At 43.6% G+C, this 25,907-nt stretch overlaps 1 protein-coding gene across 5 annotated transcripts in view; it reads left to right on the plus strand.

The window, feature by feature from the left end:
* The window catches only part of Cacna1d (calcium voltage-gated channel subunit alpha1 D), a 460,416-nt gene that overhangs the window by 378,672 nt on the left and 55,837 nt on the right, over positions 1 to 25,907 (plus strand). For all 5 annotated transcript variants that reach the window (XM_026388660.2, XM_026388662.2, XM_026388664.2 and 2 more), the window contains 14 exons: positions 932 to 1,157; positions 1,289 to 1,496; positions 5,271 to 5,391; positions 8,877 to 8,991; positions 9,508 to 9,577; positions 10,408 to 10,474; positions 11,192 to 11,339; positions 13,706 to 13,835; positions 16,703 to 16,762; positions 19,159 to 19,265; positions 20,398 to 20,485; positions 21,046 to 21,153; positions 21,239 to 21,291; positions 24,646 to 24,792. In XM_026388660.2, coding sequence (XP_026244445.2) covers positions 932 to 1,157; positions 1,289 to 1,496; positions 5,271 to 5,391; positions 8,877 to 8,991; positions 9,508 to 9,577; positions 10,408 to 10,474; positions 11,192 to 11,339; positions 13,706 to 13,835; positions 16,703 to 16,762; positions 19,159 to 19,265; positions 20,398 to 20,485; positions 21,046 to 21,153; positions 21,239 to 21,291; positions 24,646 to 24,792 — 1,648 coding nt within the window. The remainder of the gene's footprint in view (positions 1 to 931; positions 1,158 to 1,288; positions 1,497 to 5,270; positions 5,392 to 8,876; positions 8,992 to 9,507; positions 9,578 to 10,407; positions 10,475 to 11,191; positions 11,340 to 13,705; positions 13,836 to 16,702; positions 16,763 to 19,158; positions 19,266 to 20,397; positions 20,486 to 21,045; positions 21,154 to 21,238; positions 21,292 to 24,645; positions 24,793 to 25,907) is intronic.

The following is a 25,907-nucleotide window of genomic DNA, read 5'->3' on the forward strand; positions in this document are numbered from 1 at the left end:
TCTTGTGGCTAACGGCTATTAGTATTATCTGATCAATAATAATACTAAACAGTTTAGTATTAGTAATGAAGTATTGTATCTACTGAGGGCTATTTTGGGAAAACAGTCCAAATGCAGGCAATCCCATAGTACCTTGGAGCTGATTCATGCTGAGCATCTCCTTGTCCTAGCACTGAGACAACCTAGGATCCAGGAATCTTGGAGTTGGAAGGACCTTCAACCTGCCCCTTTTGGAAGCTTTATTTTAATTTAATTTTATTTATTTTATTGAAAGCTTAATTTTATCTATTGGAAGCTTTATTTTTGGCAGATGCTTTTGGTTTTCCTCCTTCAAACGTCCAGAAATGGGGGTTGGGGAGTTGAAGGTCATCCCCAAAGCCAGCCCAGTCTGAGCTTGACAGTTTTGAGATCTTAAGAAATCCTCCCTTACATCTGTTTCCTCTACCTCTTAAGTCTGTTTAGCAGTATTTCCTGCTGTTAAAAATGACATTGGTAGGCGACCACTTCTGATATCAGTGACGTAAACCAGACTAGACAGGTTTCATGTTTGGGTGCCATGGAAAGGGAAAAAACATCCATTATTGAGACCCACATTTTAAAAATACTTGCAGAATCATGAATTTTTAGTGCAAGAGAGCTCTAGAGATTGTGTGATAAGCTGCCTCTACCCGTTTTATAATTGGTGGAACTGAGGCCCAGAGAATCAAATAACCATTCCATATTTGCACATCTAGTTAGTAGCAGTACCACTACCAGAACTCAGCAGAGAACAGACTATCATTAATGCCATATTTTTGTCGTGTATAATAAAAGAGAAAGCATTGGTGTGTTTCCTATGGGGACTGATGGGAAGGAGGTACCAGGAGAAGAGGAGCTGGATGGAGCCTCTCTCACACGAGGTCTTGAGGATGCGTGCCTTCTGTCTTTCCAGATATCGCTAACAAAGTCCTCCTGGCTCTGTTCACCTGTGAGATGTTGGTAAAAATGTACAGCTTGGGTCTCCAGGCATATTTTGTCTCTCTCTTCAACCGGTTTGATTGCTTTGTGGTGTGTGGCGGAATTACTGAGACCATCTTAGTGGAACTGGAAATCATGTCCCCTCTGGGGATCTCTGTGTTCCGGTGTGTGCGCCTCTTGAGAATCTTCAAAGTGACCAGGTAAGGAAGTGTGTGTGTATTGCCACAGGTGTTTTCTCAGTAAGAGGTGGCCATCAGTCCAGTCTCTGGTTAGAGGATGTTCTGCTCTGTCCTACAGAGCTCTGGGCTCACACCCTCATCTTGACTTGTAGGCATTGGACCTCTCTGAGCAACTTGGTGGCGTCCTTGTTAAACTCCATGAAGTCTATTGCTTCATTGTTGCTTCTGCTCTTTCTCTTCATTATCATCTTTTCCTTGCTTGGGATGCAGCTGTTTGGAGGCAAGTTTAATTTCGATGAAACGCAAACCAAGCGAAGCACCTTCGACAACTTTCCCCAAGCCCTTCTGACAGTATTTCAGGTGAGTCCTTCCTTTTGCCCTCCTCCTGTCCCAGAAAAACACACTGTAAGCAACAGCTAAACCCCAGCCTTCTTGTTGGCTTACAGCTCAGGAAGATAAAAATATTCCATTTTTTATTAGTAATCTTGGACCTCATGATACCTGGTAAATTTTATGCCCTACAAGTTGTTTGTTTGCATCATCCTCCAGATGTTGATTGAGGGGACTTATGGAATCTTGTTTTTTTAAGACCTCTAGCTATGTTTCAAAATAATAAACCCTAAATCCTCTTGTGCTGATTTTGATCACTTCCAAGTTTAAAACTCTAGTTATAATAGATTGATGTGAAGAAATAAATTTGGAAGCCTGGATATTTTCGTGTAGAGTTGAGTAGTGGTGGCCTTCTGCCCTCTTCTGTCCTGCCACTGTGATGCGAGGACACAGGCTCTGAGGATGGCTGTCCTGTCAGGGCTTCTATGGGCACTGGGCTGGATGGCAGTGATCATCTCAGAGGGGCACAGATGGCTCTGCCTCTTAAGGAGCAGCATGCCCTCCCCCTTCCTGACTGCGAGCTGGGGGGTCTGAGCCCTCTCCACGTGCCCAGAGCTGAACCCCTTCCTTGGACAGAGCCTGACAGATGTGTTTAGAACTCCCATGCACCCTGGTTGCTTTTCATCCAAGCCCTGCTAGATACACGGGTGTTTGGAGGAAGGGCACGAAACAGATAGGTCCCAGGGTGGCTCTTTCTGTGCCTAGCTTGATGACCTTGGATGAGTCACTTACTCTTTTCTGAAGAAACACAGAGACTAGAGGGAATGATCTGTAAGATTCTTTCTCAGTTATTTAAGATGTATGCACTTTGATATATCACCCATAGATGGGATATAATTACTCATTTTTCTGAGCATACATGTTGCAGAATCATATTGGTCATGTAGTCACATATACACATACAGTAATAATGTCTGTTTCATTCTACTATCTTTCCTACCACACATTCCCTCCTCTTCCCTCCCAACACATTCCTCTACATAATCTAAGGTAATGCTGTTCTTTCCTAGTGCTCCCCGCCTTATTGTGAATTAGCATCTGCATATCGGAGAAATCATTTGGCCTTTGGTTTTTGTGGGATTGGCCTATTTCACTTAGCATGATATTCTCCAGCTCCAACCACTTACTGGCAAATTCCATAATTTCATTCTTCTTTAAAGCTGAGTAATATTCCATTGAGTATATACACCACATTTTCTTTATACATTCATCTATTGAGGGACATCTGGGTTGGTTCCGTATTCTAGTTCTTGTGAATTGAGCTTCTGTAAACACTGATGTGGCTGCATCACTGTAGCATGCCGATTTTAAGTCCTTTGGGTATAAACCAAGGAGTGGGATAGCTGGGTCAAATGATGGTTCCATTCCCAGTTTTCTGAGGAATCTCCATACTGCTTTCCATAGGGGTTGCATCAATTTGAAGTCCAACCAGCAATGTATGGGTGTACCTTTTTCCCACATCCTCACCAACATTTATTGTTGCCTGTATTCTTGATGATTGCCATTCTGATAGGAGTGAGATGAAATCTTAGAGTAGTTTTGATTTGCATTTCTCTAATTGCTAAAGATGTTGAACACTTTTTCATATATTTGTTGATCAATTGTATTTCTTCTGTGAAGTGCCTATTCAGTTCCTTGGCCCACTTATTGATTGGGTTATTTATTGGAGGTGCATGTGCTAAAGATTTTCTACCAATCTATAGGCTCTCTCCTCACTTTATTATTTCCTTTGCTGAGAAAAAGGTTTTAAATTTGAATCCATCCAATTTATTCTTGATTTTTACTTCTTGTACTTAAAACAAATAAAAAAAACTAAAAAAAATAAAGACAAAAAATGCATGGAATTATCATATGGACCCTGTTTTTTTATTTTATTTTATTTTTTTTAAAGAGAGAGTGAGAGAGGAGAGAGAGAGAGAGAGAATTTTTTTAATATTTATTATTTTTTAGTTCTCGGCGGACACAACATCTTTGTTGGTATGTGGTGCTGAGGATCGAACCTGGGCCGCACGCATGCCAGGCGAGCACGCTACCGCTTGAGCCACATCCCCAGCCCCTGGACCCTGTTTTTTTTAAAAAAATTATTCTTAAATTTTGCTGGTCAGAATGACTACTGGTCAATTATTCTTTTCTCTAATTTCTTTCAGAGGAACCCGTGTCTTCCCCCGCCCCCCTTTATTTAAAGCATGCATATGGCATAAAATTCAAGTGTTATAAACCAAAATAGCATGACAGTTCTCCCACTGGTCACTAATTTCTTATTCTAGGAGGCAACTACCATTAAATAGCTTCTTGTAATTCTTAGACATGTATTTGCTCAAAGACACAAATCAAACTATCTGCCTACCTAGGGGTGAATCTACACAGATGGTCACTCACTCTACAGACTGTTTGGCATTTTTAAAATCACAGTGTCCTCAAGAGCCTTTCTGCTTGGTGTATAAAAGGTCACCTCCTCTTTTTAAATTCAGCATAATTCTGTGGTGTGGATTGCCATACATTATGAAGACAGTCACTTGCAGATGAATATTTAGTGTGTTCAGTCTTGGCTCATGTAAACAGGGCTCTAGTGGGTGGCCTTGAACAACCAGGACACAAGGGGCACATGTGAGAATAGATGTGTAGGACAAATTCCCAAAAGTGGGATTGCTAGTTTATAGGGTGTGACTATTTTAAACTTTGATACCTTTGACAAAGTGCTCTCATTATAATTGTAAAGAGAGCAATGTGGAGACTACCCATTGCCTGCTCCTTTTCACCACAGTTGGTATTCATGCTTTGATTGTCACCTAACAGATGAAAATGGTACCTCATTGTAATTTTATCAGGCGTTAAGTTGACCATCTTTTCATAAGAACCATTTATAGTTCTTTTTCTGTGAATTTATCTTATCATTTGCCACTTTTGTGGTTTGATTTTGATCTGCAACAGTTTGAATTTTTACAATATCTAGTTCAAATAGAAAATACAGAAGTTCTCTCTCACTGGAAGATTGCATTTAAAAAAATCACTGTCCATATTCATCTGATTCAATTTTGGAAGGGACTGTATTATGAAGTATCATTAGAAGCGAAGATAAATTTTAAATTTCAGGTGGTTGATTGTATTTTCCCTTGAGATCATTAGTAGACTTATAGGAGACATTTAGAATTCCCCACTTATAAAAACTCATAGATTTGATTTTTTTTCATTTCCATATTTGATTAACTGTGGAATGCTATGCAGAGGTTACAAAGAATGATGTTAATTTATTAATATAGAGAGTCTTCAGGAAATAATGTTGAATGGTTTAAAAAAAGAAAAGGCCAGTTTCAGAAAAATTCATATAACATAGTACCCTTTATGTCTAAAAAAAAAAAAAAAAAAAAAAGTCAAAAAAGACACCAATTGGCTCCTTTTTCTGGGTGTGAGTATGTGTATTTAAATTCATAGACAACGTTCCTGGAGGGACAACACCAATATCATACTCTCTGGGGAGAGGATGAAAAACTGGTCTGAGGTATAATAAAAAAAAAGTCTATATATCCTGTATGTAAAGATTTTTTTCATCTGAAGTATTGACTCATGTATTTGTGTCATTAAAAATCATGTTTGGAAAATTCTATGGGATAACAGATGGATTTATCATGCAACCTGGACTGTGGAAGACGGCTTACCCCAGATTTAAGCAGCCTCCAAGGAGCTCTGGGGGAGCAAGATGGGTCTTGCATCTCCTGCTCTCTCACTCTGCTTCTGGCTTCCTAGATTCTGACAGGCGAGGACTGGAATGCTGTGATGTACGACGGCATCATGGCTTATGGAGGCCCGTCATCCTCAGGAATGATCGTCTGCATCTATTTCATCATCCTCTTCATCTGTGGTAACTGTATCCTTCAGCCCCCCCCCCCCCAGGGCTGTGTTGTTGTTGTCATTGGCTTGTTTTTTTGTTTTTTTCTCCCTGAATTTCCTGTGGCACTGGTGGTGGCCACACCTGTGGTGGGGAGGTATGTGTCTTCACCTTGTTGGCTCTCTGTGGTCCTCTGTGTCACTGGGGGATGGCACAGTGCAAGCAGAGTTCCAGAGAGGCTGTGAGGAATGCAGCTGGCTGAGCCAAGCCTTTCTAGAGGGAGAGGGCACATGTGCTGGTGCCAGGCCATCAGGCTGGGAGGCATGTTTCCCATACAAGTCTCAGGGGGTGGCCTAGGGCAAGCCAGGTGGTTCCCTGTGCTGTTATCCTTGGGAGGTTAGTGCTGTATCTCTCTCAAGATATTAAGACCTTCATGACGAAGAGTGGGGGCATCTTTCATGGCTTGATCTGTGCTGCCCTGAACCTAATCTTATTTTGCTGACCTATGCATCTTTGGGTCTCATGTGTTCATTGGCTGACTTCTCTCGCATGCATATACATATAAGTATTTTTTTAGTTGTAATTGGTCACAATACCTTTGTTTTATTTTTATGTGGTGCTGAGACAAACCCAGCTCCTCGCACATGCTAGGCAAGCGCTCTACCACTGAACCACAACCCCAGCACCCCCACCCCATGTAACTTTTTTTTTTTTTTTTTTTTTTTTACTCATTTCACTCCTCTTCCCTGCCAAAAGGCAATCTCTTAAGACTTCTGAAATTGGCCCTCAGGTTATTTATGCAGACCCTCTAATCTTGGGCTGTGTCTATTTTATCTCTAGGTCCTAGCACAAAACTTGGCACACAGAAGCCCTCAGAAATATGTTGTGAGAATTGAGCAATTGAACAACATAAGAATACCATCTCTTTAACCTTCACCCTTCCAATTTAAGAATCCTAACCTGGATTCTTCTCCTAAGGAGATCCTGATCCTGCTAGCTGTTTCACCTTTAATCTTCTTTGGCTCACTGATGAATTTTCTTCAGTGTTGAAACCCTAGTGCAAACTTTTCCTGTATTCCTCAGGGACAATGTTTTAAACTATGAGGGTTCTATTTTTAAAAATCTCATTTCAGCATATATACATTCTGCTAGTCCCTGACTCAATCCTAACATCCCTCCTCCAGGGAACCACCTCTGCCTTGTCTCCTGCCCAGAGATGAGCTCATCCACCTCTAAAGCTTCCATCAGATTGTGTTTGTTTCTCCCTGTGTGCAGGGTCTGCCGCTACTGAAATTGGGGTGGGCACTCCTCCATCTTCCTAACTGGATGACAGCTCCTTGAGTCAGGAATCATCTTTTCTGTATTTGCATTTCTCACTATCAGGACCTTGTGCTTAGTTGGCCTTTGGTAAATGTTTGTTACATGAATGGTCAATATTTTCTTTGTCTGCTCCCCTCATGATTTGCTCTTAAGGTCACAGCAGAATACCAGATTTGAGCCTAAAGAGAAGTATTCCCTGGCTCTACTTCTCTCTGATTCCATGTTGATGTTTTAAGAGTTGTTCATAGGGCTGGGGATGCGGCTCAAGCGGTAGCGCGCTCGCCTGGCATGCGTGCGGCCCGGGTTCGATCCTCAGCACCACATACCAGCAAAGATGTTGTGTCCACTGAGAACTAAAAAAATAAATAAATATTTAAAAAAAAAGAGTTGTTCATAAACTGGGCACATGAACAGCTGGATGGATGCTTATAATCTCAGCTACTCAGGAGGCAGAGGCAAGGATCACAAATTTGCAGCCAGCCTCAGCAACTTAGAACCTGTCTCAAAATAAAATAAAGGGTTGGGGATATTGCTCTGTGGTAGTACTTGCCCTATCATGTACAAGACCCTGGGTTCAATTGCTAGTACTCGAGGAAAAAAAAATGTTCATGTTTTCTGTCCCCAACTAGAATAGATGCTCCATTTTGTCATATTTCTGCCCATGTTCTGGGTATCCATAGCATGGCTTGGAATGTCAGGTGCTTGGTAAGTCTTTTTGAATGAATTTCAGAGCACACCACTCTTTACGAGGATCTGGGTAATGTCTTTAAATGCAGATGATGGGTTTTTACTCCTGGAAACCATCTATTACTAGCTTGTAAGACCTTGCTGTGGTTTATTAGTCAAGATTTGCTTTCTGCTCCCCAAAAGAGCTTAGTGTTGTAAGGCTAGAGAGGTGATTCTTTTTTCATTGGGGTCATTGAGAGAAATCCCCAATATAACTATTCCCAGCACTAACTCCTTCCAAACCAGCCTCGATCCATGCCCATCAGAGGAGTGTCTAAGCACATGTTTCCGAGATGCCTCCAGCCCAGGACAAATCGCTTCCTCAGGCTCATTGTAGTGCCAGTTAAAAAAAATAGACTAACATTTCAAAGGCATTTTCAAAGTCTTAATATAATTCACTCATGTTCCTATCCTCTTTAAAGCCTTGAATAGAATTAGTCAAGCATGATATCCCCTCACAGAGATCTCATCATCAGTCCCTTGTTAGGTTATGTTGGTTTATGAGTTCAGCAACCCAGATGAGATTTCAGATTGCACAGGCAGTGGTGTGCTGCTGCTCTCTCAGGGACCCTGGGCTCCTACAGTTTTGCCTACAGGTGACTGAATGTCAGGCAGACAGAAGCATTCATTATAGCCCAAGGCCTTCCCGTTTATTGCTGTCTGATCGCTGTGCTTTTATAAAATGTTCTTAACTGCTATAAGTAAGAAACAGGCATCTTCTGATTTGAGAGCCTTTGAAATGTTTTTCAAGGAAACCACATGCACAATTTTATAGTAAAAGCCAGAAAATTATAATAACCCCTGACAACTTGTTCATCTAACTCTTTACTATTTGCAAAACTTGGGCTCAGCCATAATAATTAAATATCTAGCTACAGTGGGGCTATTCAGAAGATAGCCCTGCAGCGTCGGGGGAAAGGTCCAACATGTTGCCATCAAATGGTGTTTGTGGAGTGAAGGAAAGAATGAGGTGTCTGCAGACTCTGAAGGCCATTTCAGAGGAGGTCTCACACTGTCCTGTGCAGAAGGAATAACATGTAGCCTTTGAAGGAGTCCAGTTTGAAAAGTACTCCCCTGAGTATGTATGTTATGGTGCAAGTTTTCAAAGAAGTGAAATAAAACACAAGGTACTTTTTAATGATTCCATGTGTGTTACAGATTGCTTTATACCATATGTATCAGCTATAGATACATTTATATATAAGAAAATATATACATATAAGTAAATGTTGAAATTTGTAGGTTTTCATGAGTTTTAGTAAACCTTGATCTTTTTTTTTTTCAGACTGTCTCCTGAGGTTTCGTGTGTGTGAGTGTGTGGGTGTGTGTGTGTGTGTGTTAAAGCAGGGTCCTAGACCTCTGGTTTTACCAAGTGAGTATAGCATGAGGGTTAGTTGCCTGCTACTCACCTCCTAGAACACATTTCCATAAGGGGTTGCATTTAGAAATGTGTTGTACCCTTAAAAATTTCAAATTAGATATTCTACTGAATGTCTTCTTGGCCATCGCTGTTGACAATTTGGCTGATGCGGAAAGTTTGAATACTGCTCAGAAAGAGGAAGCTGAAGAAAAGGAAAGGAAAAAGATTGCCAGGTAAATCCCATTTTCACCTGAAATATTTGCTCAGTAGTACTTGGGGAGCCCAGCTGCCTGGGAGGCCTGGTGGACTCAGATGTGTTTCAGAGCAGCGGTAGCCTCATGTTGCTGATTTTTGGTGATTGTGGGTAACCATGTGGTACAGATCAAAGAGGAGGGAATATTGGGCAGAAGCCAAGCCCTTGGCTCTTACCCTTGGAGCTGAAAATGGGAGTCATGCATCCTCGTGCTTAAAGAATCACTGCAGTTAATTTTGGCATCATAAAATAAATGATGCATTCAATGCTGATTAGCTCTTGGATGAGAATTTTAATAAGATGATCTGTGTGGTGAATCCATTGCATTAGATGAACAGGAAGGTCTGAGTTTGGATTATACTGTGCTCTTGCTGTTAGTGTTGTTCCCAATTAAATTCTGTCTCTCACTGGGGGCACTGTTGATTCAGACTCCTGATTAGCATTTTTATACATAGTAATATAGTTATTTGGTTTCTTGTGTTTGTTTTCACTGTAGAAAAGAGAGCCTAGAAAATAAAAAGAACAACAAACCAGAAGTCAACCAGATAGCCAACAGTGAAAACAAGGTATTTGTTTTTAAATAACTTCTTCTGATTTGCCTCAAAGTGATTCTTCTGGTATCTCCATAAATGTATGACATATGATGTGAAAGTATCTTGTGTATAATGTTCGGGTATGAAAAGAAGAACGTGCTGTACAGATGGCTGGTTTACCAGAGGGGTGAGCTGGCTGTCAAGCCACATTTCACCAGAGAACCCAATGATAAATGTTTTACTAGTTTGTCCACTTATTTTTTCTTTGTTGAAATCACGTGGTTGAAATCACAGTAGTGTCTTCTGGGTGGGTATGATAGTCAGGGATTTTTAGTAGATGTCTGTTCCCAGCAGCAATCCCAGGATCCAAGTGGTCTGGGAGCTCTCAGGTCTCTGCTGTCAAACTTCATCCCACTTATGACAGCTCTGGATGTTTCATTCATTTATTTGTTTGCTCACTGAGTTGAGAAACACTTAGAGTGGTGACTACGTGTCAGACCCTGGGGATTTAAGAAGGAAGAAGACTGTAGAGTCCCTGCCTCCATGGAGCCTGCCGTACAGTGGAGAGACGGGAATTTCAATGTGGTTATCTTGTGGTGTGTGTGACTGCACTGGGACAGCAGAAGGATGGACCCTGCTGACCATGACTGGGTTGGCATTCTATTTCCATCTCCCTTCAGGCCTTCTGTCTGAAACAGAATCGCCCATCTGCCTGTCCCTTCACACTCGCTCACTCACAGATGTACACTTGGGAGAGAAGCTCCCTTCCCTGTGCTGAATGGCAGGGTTGGCCCTTCACTTGGGCACTCTGAAGTGCATTTAAGCCAGTCTCTCTTCCTCCCAAGTTGTCTCTGTCATCCTAGGTTACAATTGATGACTATCGAGAGGAGGACGAAGACAAGGACCCTTACCCACCGTGCGATGTGCCAGGTATGATGAAGGCCAGAGATGGGCTCTCAGCTTGTAAGTGGTGTGGCTTTGCTACCACCCTGTGACTTGCTGCCGAGTCTGTGACTGGGGTGGTCCCAGTCAGGGTCACACTATGCTGCTGAGGCCCCCAAGGCCATGGACCCACTTGCCCCGTGGACCAGTTAGCTCCACATCTTACAATGGTCACAACTCAGATTCCAGGTGGTGGGAAGTAGAGGTGTGGGTGAATCATGTTAGGCCCAAATTTTTCCAGGAAAACTCTACAGGAGACCGGTTGTTAGTACTCGCCTGATACATTTGCGTTTGATGGATGCCTTATCAGCTGATAATGGTGGGGCTGTGGAATTGGTAGGCCCAGGGGCTACTTGTTTGTGACTTGAAGTCTCTCATGGTGGTTTTTCAGACTGAAGCCATGCAAGGAGGTTTCTAGGGAAGCAGCCAGTGCTGAGAGGGCAGCCACCTTTATTGGTGGTCAGGGAACCTCATTTCTACAGCTGCACACCCTCACCAGACAGGGGCACATCCAGCCCCCACACTTATTCAGTCCATGTTCTCTGGAGAAGCAGGAAAGTCTTGATTTTATTAATTTTAAGCGATTAAAATTAATTTTTAATTTATTATTAATTTTAAGCCATATTTTAATATGAAATCAAGGATGATAATTCAAACCCAAATGCTGTTTTTATTTCATGCCTATAAAAAGTGTTTCATTTAAAGTAGGTGAAGAGGAAGAAGAGGAGGAGGAAGATGAACCTGAGGTTCCTGCTGGTCCCCGTCCTCGCAGAATCTCGGAGTTGAACATGAAGGAGAAAATTGCCCCCATCCCTGAAGGGAGCGCTTTCTTCATTCTTAGCAAGACCAACCCGTAAATACCTGCTTCCTAGTCCCATCACTGCCACCTTTCTGCAGTGACCCTAGTTTGTGGATGGCTGGGGGGGAGGGCGCAGGAGTGGTTGGTGAGGGAAAGTGGTTTATAGCCCTGTTCTGAACCTGAATGTCCCATAATTCCCCCAAGTTTTGTCCAGCTGCTCTCCTGCTCTATTCTTGCTTTCCCGTCAGTTCATGTCTTCCTAGCCTCCTTGTTCCTATGGGGACCTGGGAGGAGTGTGTTCACGGTTTTCCTCCATCATAATCGGGGCATGGAAACAGCAGTAGGTGAATACGCGCTCACCAAGATACCCCAACTGAAGCCCACTACTCTGGTGTTCCCCCATTGCTCATTCCTAGGACCTCTTTTTAACTAGTGGGTTTTGCCTTAAGATGCTTTGTAGGATGAGAGTTTTGTGATCAAGTTCTGAATAGCATTTTTATCCTCAGATCCTGTTTAGGTGATCTTTTTTCCTATTGAGCTTTATGCCAAGTAATGTTGCACAATGGTATTTTATAGATTATAAGTCTTTGATTCAACACTGTGATACTCTGCTTAAAATAGCACTTCTCATGTTAAGATGATAAGGTGCTTACCAGGAACATGGTAATGACTCATGTACTGTAAGAGGAAGAAGTTTATTTCCTAGCTGGTTTCTAGGTTTTATTCATCGTAGATTAAGTGAACTGCTGGGAGGATAAGTGACTCCTGGAAAGGCTTCTAGAACTACAGTAGTTCTTGACTGTCAGAGAGGAATGCTATATAATTCGGAGGCCCTAGGGAGATACAGGTGGGAAGCAAGGAGTCCTTAGGACCCAAAGTTTTGACGATTGTTTTATAGCTCATCACTGTTTGGATGCCCATAGGGGTGGTCGGTGTTGATGGGGGATCTTTGTACTAACGTTACTGACACCTACAGCTCACTGTGTATACACATGTCAAAGGAATGGGCTGATTTTCTCCCAAATGTCGTGAACACTTCTGCCCTCCCTGCCTTGCAGAGTCTTGCCCAATCTAGGTGCTAACAACTTGCAAGCTCTCCAGGGGATACATGCAGCTTTGAGAAACCCCAAAAGAGAGGTCTCAAGTGAGGGGTCACCTTCATATAAAGTTGACTCCAGTTTTGAAAATGATTTCAAACGAAAACCTATATATATATCTATAGGGAAAAATGAAACAGAACAACAAAACCCTTTAAATTCTGAAGTCAAATATTGAAGGTAAGGATACTACTACCTCAAGGGTAGCAGGAGAGGTTCTGGTGACCCAGAGAGCCATTATTACAACCCGGAGTCCAGGGTTCTGCTGTCCCTTGCTTCATGGGGCTGCAGGACTCAGTGGGAACCCCATCACACAAGGCAGAAAGATCCTTACGTGTTAGCAAGTAACATCATCAGGTGTCACTCTCACTTCCTGAGGAGGGCTTGTTGTGGGTCAACTCTAAAATTTAACATTTATGACTAAATCTCTAGGCAACAGGAGATTTCGTCAGTCCTCACTGCAGGTCACATTTTAGAACAGCAGTACAAGAAAGGAATTTGTCTCACTCTTTGCATTAAAATTAAAACTTTGGACAAATTGAATTTGACAGAGTTTAATTGAGCAAAGAATGATTCACAAATCAAGCAGCCCTGAGAACCAGAGAAGTTCAGAGAGCTAGACATTGCAATGTGGGCAGCAGCATTTATAGACAGAAAATGGAAGTGAGGGACAGAGACATCTTGACTGGTGACAGTGTGGCCTGTGCTTTATTTTAACATGGTCTGATCAGTTGGAAGCCTGGATTGGCTGAGGCTCAATGCTGTGATTGGCCGAGACTTGGCTCTTAGTTACAGAGTATACTCCTAAAATAGGCCTTCAATTAGTTCGCATATTAAGTTAGATTATAGTTTAGGTAGGGACTCAAGGTATGGAGCATCATTGGGCCAAATTTAGCTTAATTTGACACAGTATTCTTTCCAAGGCAGGGATGGTAAGCATCAGGCTTCATGTCATAGTGGAAAAACTTCACAGTTGGGCAGATCTGGATTGGAAATCTGCTCCTGGTCCTTATTTAGCTGTGTTACCTTAAAGTTCTCTCACATTGATAAGCCTCACTTTCTCTATCTTTTGAAGGATAGTAGTCTCTGCTTCTAAGGACTCAGTGAAATGGTCTCTCTGAAACTCGAGGCACAAAGTTGGTTGCCCCATGTGCCCCAGGGCCTGTGGCTGGTGACCAGGTCACTCTGATCTGTCCAGACAGGGGTCATGGGTGGTCTAGCAGACAGCCATCCTCTTCCCAATCTCTCACTTCAGGGGCCCCATACTTTAAAGACCCTGACTCTCATGTGGGCCCATGTCCATGCAGTGGCTTTCCCCCACAGGATCCGCGTGGGCTGTCACAAGCTCATCAACCACCACATCTTCACCAACCTCATCCTCGTCTTCATCATGCTGAGCAGCGCTGCTCTTGCGGCTGAGGACCCCATCCGCAGCCACTCCTTCCGGAACACTGTAAGCCTCTGAGAGAGGAGAGGTGGGTGGGGCTCCCTCCCGGGTCAGTACTGGTCCCTCTAAAGCAGAGGCCTTCCTAGGAAGAGGGCCTGTGGGGGTCCAAGAGGCTAAAGCTAGGGTAGGCCTCCAGTTCATCTGCAGGCATGATGGTTTCCAGTTTGGGAGTGCTGGAGCTAGCCTGAAGCTCTTATTTAGAACTGGTAGAGAAAATTTCTTTCTTGTATGGACTTAACTGTACAAAGTTGCTCAGCTCTATTCTATTGCTGAGGAGAAATACAAGCCAGGGGGGTGATAGGATGCCAAGTTGAAAGTCTAGCAAAGAGGAGGAACTTGAGGTTTTGTTGTGGCAGGAATCGGTCATGCTAACAAAGTAAGAGGGTTTAATTTTTATTCATCAGTTTTCTAACTTGAGACAGTGCCCTCTGATGCTTCTATGTTGGAAAGAAACTTGTACTTAAATTAATTCTTGGCTCAGCAGCCTGGTATTAGCAATTCGGCTAATTCAGCATCAGAAAACTCCAAAGGCAAGACATTGTCAGAGAGCCAGTAGCCGGTGGACCACCAGGCATAGAGACTGGAATGCCATTCCAGTTATTATTACCCTCCAGAGAGGAAGCCAACCATTGTGTGCCATCAGGCATCACTGCCTCTGTGTGTCCAGTCTTTAGAGATTTTAGGATTAAGACACATCAGCAGATTAATGCATCTCTCCCCATTTCCAGGGCATGGCAAACCTAATCTACTGGAGTGATAAGACACACTCAGATATGTAGATAAAGAGCACCTTCCCCTGAGGCATGTGTTGGTGACAATTTAATGAGGAAGGTGCCCAGCCTATCTTAATCTGTTCTCACAGTTTAGGGCTTCTTTTAGAAAGCCACAAGGCCATCTTTACCTAGAATTTCAAATGGAATAAAGACCGCTTGTTGTTGAGTTCTATCATAAAAATGATACACAAGGGAGGAAAAGGTGTTAGATAAAATAATCATTTCATGACAGATTAGATCAGGAGCTAGTTTAAATACATATTGACCAGGAGTTAACTTACCTTGGGACTTTATTTCTTTTCTGTTATAATCTTTTCTTCATGAGTCTATTTACTTGATACTTTTTTTCCAGAACTGATGTTGTCTTTTTTTTTCCAAATAGATGTGTGTATGTGTATTGGTTTTAAACAAACTGCAGTGTTTTCTTTTAACTTTAGCTGACTTTTTTGTGAAAAAGAAGATGGAAGCTGAGTTAGAAAGAACAACTTAAATCTAAGAATTCAGATTATCCCCTGGACACCAGGTGCCTGGGCACCAAGCCGACTTGGCAGCAGCATCTTTTTTGGCTGCCAGGTGCCTTCAACATTAATATCCCTACTGTGTCCTAAGAGAAGGTCTTAGGGGCCTCACAGTTTATTGGAAACTGCCTTTCATTGCCTGGCCAAGAAACACAATCACATAGAAGTGTTTTGCAAATTTTACAAATCCCAGACACACAAACAGTTTGGAAAAGCAATTTCCCTCTAAAGACAGCTCCTCCTCTGAAGGGAGCTGGTCTGGAAGTAGAGATCCTTACCTTATTGTGAAGGGGCAGCAGAGCATCCCCTGAAGTGCTCCTATGTGTGAAACAACATGGCCCTGTGGCCCTGCTGGTACCCGTCAGCCCTCCTTCCTGCTCAGCAGTACCTGTGACTGGATGAGTACCCTGAGCAGGTGCCCCCCACCCTGTTCCCAGGATGCACATATCTTAAAGGAGTAGGCCTGGTGTTCACCAGAATCCTTCCAACTCTGATGTCTTCAGTTATTTCAAAACCACAGAGAACAATTGCCAGAAAGATCAATAGCCACATAGTCTTGCCTATTGCTAGAGTCTTGGCCGCCATCTTTGTGGTTCAGGGAGCTATGGCCAGTAGTTCCTTTTGAACAACCTTGTTGGAGTCGGTCTTTTAGCTTCTGGCCTGATTTTCCTGACTGTAAGTCCCTATGGCCATGAGGGGAATTAAAGACTTCAGAAGGAGTTAATAAGATTGTGTTCTGAAAATGATGGCATTTTCAGAAATGCAGATAATGAAAATTCAAAGGCCAAGTCAGTCTCCTCTTTGAATGGGCCCAGCAAGGTAAAAAAATCAACCTTAGGAAAAAGCAGTGAGTGCATCTGCAGAGCCACAGACAGAGGAAGATGGGAAATCCCAAACCATACCTTGCAGACTGAACCAGCCCTACACATGGGGGTGAGTGCTATTGTGCACAGTTTAAATAGGAATAAATAGAATGTTTAAATAGTTTGCAGCGGGACATGTGGAAGCTTCTGGTTCCATTTGACGCCAGTAACACCTTTGAAATTTTTTTTTTTTTTTGCAGTGCTAGGGATCAAATCCAGGGCTTCACACACACTAGGCAAGTGTTCTGCTACTGAGCTACATCCCTAGCCCTGCCATTGACATCTTTTTTCTAACCTGAAACTTGCCGGGTGGTGACATACTTCATTCAGCCTCACACTCCCACCCCCAAACAGTTAAAACTCCAAAATGTACGTGACTGTCTTATTAGGGGCCACAAGTCATGACTAGAAGCAGTGCACTGATGAGGAAAGGTTGTCAATACAGCATTTTTAGAAACCAGCCCCCTTTGGTCCAGGATACAGACCTGGGAAGCCAGTCAGCAGAGGGGCTAAGGGAGCCCCGTGCCCCTGTCCGTTACAAAGAAGAGCTGTCATTGAACTGAGGTGGGCCTACAGGAGCATCTGTGGTCTACCTCCAGAGCAGCAGGGCTGTCCTGGGAGAGCAGTCTGGCCACGGTTGGGGGTTCTGCTGGTGGGCATGTAGCAGTCGGATCTTGTCCGGATGCTTTGTTCTCACTTCCACGTGTTGTGCCTTGCAGATACTGGGTTACTTTGACTATGCTTTCACAGCCATCTTTACTGTTGAAATCCTGTTAAAGGTAACGGCTTTTTCATTGATTCTCATTACTCTAAAGCAGCCATAGAATAATAGTTGCCATTCTTTGTTTACCTTCCAGATGCTAGGTTATGCAGATTATGTCTTCACTGGTACTTTTGCATTTGAGATCATTTTGAAGGTAACAGGTTACCCAGCAGTGTGTTTGAGGGCCTGCTCCTGTGTTTGAGACACAGGAAAGAAGCGTGAAGTGCTTTTGACTTTATTTTTTTATTTTTTGTCTTCTGTGGCCACGCTAAACTTTTTTCCCCCCTTTAACCAAAATATTTTTTTCTGTGACCATTCCAACTTATTTTTGGTGTTGTTTCCTTTTTAATCTTTAAGTGCATGTAGGAACTACTTTGGCTTCACAGTATAGTTACTAGGGAATTATATTTTGCTTCTTTAAAACAAAATCCTCTGAAATGAGTCCACTGATAACAGACATAGCACTGTGTGAACTTCCTTCTACCCTTCCTGACATCAGAGTCAGAGGAAAAACATTGATCCTATGAAGGGAATGTGTGTCTCCTCGTTTCCCTAACTGCACTATTCTCTCCGTGGCCTGAAATAGTAACATACTATTTTCTTGCAACAAGATTTGCAAGATAACTTGGGTCTACCTGTGTTAAGATATTTACTCTCTGATTTAATGGATGGGCTTACATTTACACAAACAAAAGGAGCACCCTTCAGATAGGGCAACCTAAATGTAGTGCCCATGCATGAGCTAACGGTTGCCGTTGCTGCATGTTATTTGTGTACTGAATGTGGAAGCTGCCCCATGGGAGCAGCTCATTCCTACTTGCTCAGAGATCCAGAGACCAACAGCACAGAGCTAAGAACCTCCAGGAGTGGGTCCCTGTGGTTCTGGGAGAACAGGGCCATGAGAACTGTTGGAGTAACCATCTCCTAGTAGGAAGAAGCTGAGAAATGAATATTTTAAACCACAGTTTTCTTTGAACTATTTTGAGGTTTTGATGTGTGCATCTCAATGAAAAAAATTTATTTTATATTGGACTACTGTGGAACTTGGTCTCTTCACAAAATCTTCTATAAAGAAAACCTCAAATAACATGACCAGGGAATGGCTTCTTTGTGGTTATTGTTAATGAAAAATTAGCTCAAAACCAACAACCAACCAATATCTGTTTAAATTCTTTGTTTCAAATCTTACAAAATTTGAGTTCAGCCTGGTTAATTGAGGTTTTGTTTGATTTTCCACCTTTTCAAGTTGTTAAGTATAGTTATTCTTGGGCTTTGGGGAAATGAGATCCTGGGTTACTTTAAAGGGAGAAAAATGATAGCTGGTTTTAAATTTCCATAGTTTTGTCTCAGTGATTTAAATCATTTAAGTTGTTCTTCATTTTGAAGGTATTTTAGAGAATAGAAACTAAAACAAGAAGCATTCAGAAAATGGAGGTGGACCCCAAATTATCTGACATCTGAAGTACTGGTTCCTGATGGCCTTGGCCATTTGGAAGACTTTTTATTTGGTTAACTGATTGCAATTGCCATTTTGAAGGTCAAAGGTTTGAATATTGGCAATTTAATCAGGTTAGAGCTGATAATCTCCCAACTCTGCTTCTCCTTGTCTGTATATACCGGAGCCTGTTCCCCACCTTTGTTTGGTTTTATCTTTTAAATGAATAGTGAACTCTATAGAGTTATTTTTTCTCTGGGGAACTGTTCCTGTTGCCTGTAGAAAACCTCCCTGGAGTACCCATAGTATATACTCCGGGAGTGCGCAGCAAGTGACAAAAAATGACATTGACACAGGTGTGATGTCCCATGATAGCTTCCTTGCCACACCTGGTACATGTAGAACAGTTAGGATTGGCAGTGCCCTTTGAAACAGGTAGCTCATTAAAGACCACTAGAGGCAATGATATGGGACCATCAAGGACAAAGGATGGAAGTTTCTACGCAGCTAGAGCCTGTGAGTGCTGGACTCCTGTGCTTTCTCTAGCCTCCACGAGGAAGGCCGAACTGTAACAATGTAGGCTCCACTGGAACCTCTGGGAGGCTAGACCAGCACTTGGCGGGGAGGCCGAGTGGTCTGAGCAGTGCTGACAAAGTCACATGGCATGTCTTCCAAGATAGACTCTTTGTAGACATGCCAACAATGTGTTTATGTGTGAAATCAGTGCTTGTAATAAAGTCTAAGTTGGTCACTTTAAAAATGGGTTGGAAGTCAGCTGTCCCTTTTCCATTTTTGTTTGAATACATTGTTTGTGGTCTTTCAGTCCCGCTGGTGTACAATTTTGACTTCCTAATGTGTACTTGTTAATAAAGTCATGCTTTCCTAGAGATTTTGTGAAGAGCACAGGTTGCTTTGCCTCTGGAGAGAAGAAGAAGAAGAAAAAAAAAACAGTAAATGACCCATGATTCTGCTTATAGATGACAACTTTTGGAGCTTTCCTGCACAAAGGAGCTTTCTGCAGGAACTACTTCAATTTGCTGGATATGCTGGTTGTTGGAGTATCTCTGGTGTCATTTGGGATTCAGTAAGTATTCTGGGGTGTGTGCGTGTGTTTGTACCCAACACTTTTGGCAAGATGGTTTATAGGAATTTTAATATGACTCATGAGGACTAGCATTGTTTTAATTAACTGTATTTACTTAGCCAGGATTGCTTAATTTGCCCCCATGCCAGAAGCACTGGGGCAATTCATATTTTCCTGTGTTTCTTTTTTAGTTTTTATTCTCACTGCTAGATTGGATTTATAGGTTTATTACTCCCTTTGAAATTCTTTTAGCAGTGAGTGAAAGAAATCTTGAGGAGGGAGGAAGCTAGGTTCTAGTCCTGGTTCCTCCAGGGTTTGCTTCCAGGCCTGAAAGCATCCTTTTGGGATCTTGATTCCCCTTTCCCACAGGAGGGGCTGGGAAGAAGGGCCCTCTCCTGGATCCTTCCACTCTAAATGTGATTTCTTGGGCATCTGGGATGCAGCAGCTGCGGTGACCTTTCTTTTTGGCTTCAAATTTTTCATATTGGATGGAGGTGGCTGCAGCTCCTGAGCCTAGTTCCAGTCACTCCCAACCTTCTCCAATGCTGCAAATGAGCTGCATTCTCTCCAGTAGGGCCTTTGAATGTGCTGCTTGCTCAGCCTGGAGCCCTTCCCTTCTGTTAGCTAATTCCTGTTCCTCCTTTGGGACTCAACCTGGCTATCACCTCCCTGGGAGGCCTTTGCAGGCTACCCCTAAGGCTGTGCACACTGCATTTTATCCCACTGGGGCACATGCCACTCAGGGTTTTGATTGCCCATCTCTCCTACCAGACTTAACTCTTAAAGGCCAGAAAAGCCCCAGTACCAAAGCACTGCAACCTAAAATCCAAGAACTACCTAGTGTTTGCATTGAGAAGAACAAAGCAAGTTTGTAAGTTGCATCTAGTTGCATCTCTGCCAAGATCAGTCGTGTGCCTGAGGCAGGGCCTCTGTGAGTTCCCTTGGGCTCAGCTCAGGATGCATTGGATGTGCTGGAAGGAGACCAGTCTTGGAGAGAGATCAGCTCAGCTTCCATGGATCCCAAGCAGGTTGTGTGCTGGTATTAAAGAGATGAAGATCAAGTGAAATAAGTAATCTCAAAATATTGTATCTATTAATACTTTCTTGTTGGTTTACCTCTGCTCCTCCTCAGATCCAGTGCCATCTCTGTCGTGAAGATTCTGAGGGTCTTAAGGGTCCTGAGGCCCCTTAGAGCAATCAACAGAGCAAAAGGGCTTAAGGTACGGATTCCTCTCCTTCCAGCAGGGCTGGCTGCAGTTACTGACTTTTCTGGGTCAGAGCTAAGCTGAGGGGCCTTTCCCACCAATTAATAACACCTTTGTGGAGACTGATGACATTACTGTTTATTTGAGATCTTTTTCTTTATGATTACTATTCATTTTAATACTTTTTTCATTCAGTAATAGTTCTTTTCATTTTAGTCTTTACTCTCATGCAGATTATGCAAAAAGCTAAAGAGTTTGCATTTTCCTAAGTCCTTTGGGGGCAGGAAGACATTGTGGTATCTATATGCCAGGAATAGCTATACCCCTTAGCATTTCTTTTGAATTAAACCACCTTCTTTGTAAGTGGGCCCCTCTTTGGTTTCCTCCACGGGGGCCACAATGTAGTGTGGGACCTCCTGCAGATAACCTGAAAAAACAAATACTAGGGACTGCAGAGTCAGGAAATCACATGAAAAATGCACACATAGAAGCCCTAGACTGGTGTTAGCTCACTAATGCTAAAGTAATGAAGGAAATGACACCCCTGCATCTTCTCCCCGCTCTTGTCTCCCCAGCACGTGGTCCAGTGCGTCTTTGTGGCCATCCGGACAATTGGCAACATCATGATTGTCACCACCCTCCTCCAGTTCATGTTTGCCTGCATCGGGGTGCAGTTATTCAAGGTAGAGGGGTGCACTTCATGTGTGGCCAGGTGATGCTTTGAGAAGGAGCCCGAGCCTGACTGTCATCTGTCTGTTTTGTACTCAGGGGAAGTTCTATCGCTGCACAGATGAAGCCAAAAGTAATCCTGAAGAATGCAGGTGAGTGTCTTGGGAGCAGAGTCATTTCAGGAATTTCCAATGAATACAAGAGGCCTGTGTGCTCAGCTCATGGCTGGATATTTGGTGTTTTTAAAAATGTTATTTATTTTTTGTAGTTCATTTGATTTCAAAATTGAGGTGAGATTCACCTAACATAAAATCAGTTCAAAGTGTGCAGCTGTGTCAGTGCAGTCAAGCGGTTGTGTCTTGTTCCAAAATTTGATCATCCTAATGGAATGGGTAGCTGGATCTTGCTATTTGGTATAGAACTTACAAACTAGGGCTTCAAAATAATGATTATGAGATGCCCCAAGTAACTCTCCTTACATCCCTGTGGATAATGTTGCTCCCAAATAAGGACATGCAGGCCAACTCCCTGGTGTTTGAAAGCTGACTACCCTCTTCTGGTAGATTTTCCAAACTTCTTCTCTCCTTGCTCCTGTCACCCACGTTTTTGACCATAATTCCATTCATAAGAACTGGCAGAGGAGAGAGAAAGTAAAAATATTTATGCCTCCTATCCCAAGGTGGCCATTGAATATGAAGGCAGGCATGGAGACCCTTGCTCAGAGATTGGGGCTGAGCAGAATCTGTGTGTTCCCATCCTTCAGAGACCTGACCAACCAAGGTCTGGCTGCCCACATTGCTGATGTTGGTTAGGGGCTTCCTTTATACAGAAGGTGTAGTCACAGAGCACCAGTTGCAATTTTTTTAAAAAAAAAACAAGTTTATTTCTGCTATCAAAGAACAGAATCATGACAGTTTAATTTAACAATTCTAATTGGCTTCATTTTAAATTTTAAAATCAGGTAACACTTCATTCCATAAAACATTCATCAAAAATAATTTGATGAGTTAACATCAGATTATTTATTTTGCTTACACAAAATAAGGACAAGGGAACTTCATTATTTCGCCAGTTGAGAATGGCTGTTCTCCTTCCAATCCAGATTTCTCTTGGAGGACCAGATGTGTCAACTTGGTTTGATTGACTGCATGTTTTGTTTTGTTTTTTCCCCTGGAATATTGTCTCTGTTGAAAAACTGGCTTCACAAAGAAGGTAGCAGCAGGAAAATTTCAGAATCCAAAGCTTAAAAATAAGTCTTGGGCAGTGTGGGGTTATTTTCTGTCTCTGGAGGGGAAATCATCTGGTGTCTGAGCTTGGGGACAGAGGCAAAGTCCCCAGCCGCCCATCTAGGAGATGTCACTCTCGGTAGCGTCTGGTGTCCTGACCTGTGCTTGCCCAGGATGACAGTGGATAAGGAGCAGTAGGTCACAGGGGCCCCCTGACCCTCTGGGAGACAGAGCTCTCCCTGGGCAGACCCAGGGGCTAAGGGTCAGTGGCCAGGGGAGAATCAGCGACTGGCCCTGCCTGTGGTCCCTGAGGTCCTGGGGCAGGGATGCAGGAGGCAGCCAGTGTCACAAGACATCCCTGTCCCCAGCCAGGCCGGGCGCCTGGCTAAGCAAGGAGAAAGACGGTGTCCCTCCTCAAGGCCTGGCCCCTGAGCTTGTCTCACTTCTTCCCTGGCACCTCCTGGAAGGGGAGGAAGTGACACCCAGGGGAAGGCCAGGAAGTGAGGCCACCATCACATTCAAGTTCAGGGTGTAACAGCTCAGGCTGCCTCCCAACAGGCCCCATACTCGGCTCCCCTTCATGGGCCACATCCCTTTTGAGAGTCATGCCCTGCCCTTTATAGGCACAAGGACCCAGAAGTTCCAGAGACCGTCCATGTTTAGGCCCTCAGATCCGGAAGTTTAGGCCCTTGGATCCAGAAGTTCCTCAGGAATCCATGTTTAGGCCCCAGGATCTGGAAGTTCCCCAGGCGCACGTCCATGTTGAAGCCCCAGGATCTGGAAGTTCGATGGGTGCACGTTCATATTTAGGTCCCCGGATCTGGAAGTTCCTTGGGCGCACATCCATATTTAGGCCGTAGCATCTGGAAGTTCCTTGGGCGCATGTCCATATTTAGGCCCACAGATCAGGAGGTTCCTCAGGTGCTTGTCCATGTTTAAGCCCCCGGGCTCAGAAGTTCCTCAGGCATCCATGTTTAGGCTCTAGGATCCGGAAGTTCCTCAGTCCTCCATGTTTAGGCCGGACACGTAGCATCCGGAAGTTCCTCAGGTGCACATCCATTTAAGCCCCAGGATCCGGAAGTTCCTTGGATGCACGTCCATGTTTAAGCCTCCAGGTCCAGAAGTTCCTCAGGCATCCATGTTTAGGCTCTGGGATCCAGAAATGCTTCAGGCGTCCATGTTTAGGCCCTAGGATCAGGAATGCCTCAGACATCCATGTTTAGACCCTCGGAAGTTCCTCAGGCACACATCCATGTTTAAGCCCCTGGATCCGGAAGTTCCTCAGGTGCACATTTAAGCCCCTGGATCTGGAAGTTCCTCAGGCACACGTCCATGTTTAAGCCCCTGGAACCGGAAGTTCATCAGGCACCCATCCATGTTTAGACTCTAGGATCCAGAAATGCCTTAGGCATCCATGTTTGGCCTTCAGATCCCCACCAGTTGCAATTTAACTATGACTGTGCCACTCTAGAGGCACCAGCACCCAGGTTGTGTGGTGCAGAGTGCCCCTGAAGCTGAGTCCACAGCAACAGTGAGGAGACACCATCTCTTCCTTCTCAAAGCCTCTGCTTCCTTATCTGTAGAATAACAATAACGGACATATCTCTTGAGTTCCTTCCAGAAGGAAAGTTCTGTGAGAAACATCACATGCCCAAAACTATGGATCTGTTGGAGGAAAAATTGGGAATGCCATTAGTAATAAAAGAAAGAGATTAGATGTAAACTAAAGTGCAGATAGAAATATTCCTGGGAGCTGGGGTTGTAGCTCGGTGGTAGAGCACTTGCCTGGCACAGTGAGACTCTTTGTTCCATCCTCAGCACCATATAAAAATAAATCAATAAAATAAAGGTATTGAGTTTGTCTACAACTATAAATATATATATTTTTAAAAATAGTTTACTTGGGCTTGTTTCCCAGAGCTTACAAAATTCTCTATGAACAAAGCTTTGATTCTTAAACATATACTCTGAGTCTATTTTCTATGAGAAACATTTACCCATCCTGTGGTTTTCATCTGTTAAAAAAAAAAAACACACACACACACTGGGTGTCTGCCTAGCTGCTTTGGAGGATGCATGTTGCAGTTATTCAACAATTGTTCAAACTGTGGACTAGATTAAATGCAGGGAGCGTGCAGGAGAGACTCTACTTGTGCTATGCTCAGGTGAGGCTGGGTGTGACGTGCCTAGAAGAAAGTCTGGGGCTGAATGGCTGATTTAAAATTATTTCTACCCATGTTGTGTGAAAACAGGACAAATCCTGTTTCTTTTCCTCTCTAGGGGACTTTTTATTCTCTACAAGGATGGGGATGTGGATAGCCCTGTGGTCCGTGAGAGGATCTGGCAAAATAGCGATTTCAACTTTGACAACGTTCTTTCTGCTATGATGGCGCTCTTCACTGTCTCCACTTTTGAGGGTTGGCCTGCGTGAGTATAGAAAATGTGCAGTCTTCCAGATGAGGCTCCTCTGGGGGCCTCTGGGCTGAGTCCTCTCCAAGAGTGAGTCTCATTTCCATGTTCACAGTCACAGGCCTGTCCCTTGACACTCTTTACTTTGGGGCATTGATCATCCCTTCCTGGCCCACGGAGCTCTGCTCTCTGATGAGTCAAATGGCTAACGTCTGTGGCCTGCTAACAGGACTCTCACATTGGTAGCAGAGATGGTATAGGTCCTGGGCAGCATCGCTGGATGGGACCAGGGGGTTCTCAGAGGCATGTGTGTGCCAATCCCCGTTGGTAACCATTTCAGTAAAGGTGCCATTCTGTTGTTCCTAATAAGGGTCTTGAAAGTGTCCCAACCTGTTCGCTCATTAATTCTGATACATAGAGTGCTAACGTGTGCCAGGTGTGGATGGTTTCCATCATGCCTTTTCTGTCATTAAGGCACTTGCTGGCTCATTCACTAAATGTGCTTTTGAAATCAGCTCTATTCAACAAGCTGTGCCAGGTACTATGGAAGTAAAACCGTGGGCTAGGCATGATTCCCTCCTTCAAAGCACAGATCCAATAAGGGTGTCAAGGTCAAACCAGGCAGGAGCTCTGGTATGTCCTCGACATACAGAATATGGTCCTGGAGGATGGCTAGGATTCAGGTGGGAAAAATCAGACCAGAAAGAAGGAAGAAGGTGGCACGCAAATGGGAGAGTCTCTTGTACCGTGGTTGCCCTCTGATGCCCCATGCCCAGAGCAGCCACAGCAGGTGGCAGAGCTCTCAGGATACAAGTGAAAGGCACAGATTATCAGAAGCTTCTGTGAGATCAAGGGATGGTTGGGTGGGGTTTGCTCATTAGAAAATTGGTCCATTGAGAAAAGAGGCATGGAGTAAGGTGATCACTCTGAACAGGTGGTGGCCATAGTGTCAGGTTTAGGATGCTGTGCTTTAGCACTCAGAGGAACTGAGCTCACCTCCTGACTCTGTCCCCGAGAAGTGTGACCTTGGGTGCTTGAATTGCTCTCTGAACATCCATAAAATGGGGGTGACAGCAATATTAGTCTTTCCAGGTGCAAAGATGAGAGGAGAGGATGTAGGAGTGGTGGGCACC

This window comes from Urocitellus parryii, chromosome 3 (assembly GCF_045843805.1).
Source record: "Urocitellus parryii isolate mUroPar1 chromosome 3, mUroPar1.hap1, whole genome shotgun sequence".
NCBI classification, from domain to species: Eukaryota; Metazoa; Chordata; class Mammalia; order Rodentia; family Sciuridae; genus Urocitellus; species Urocitellus parryii.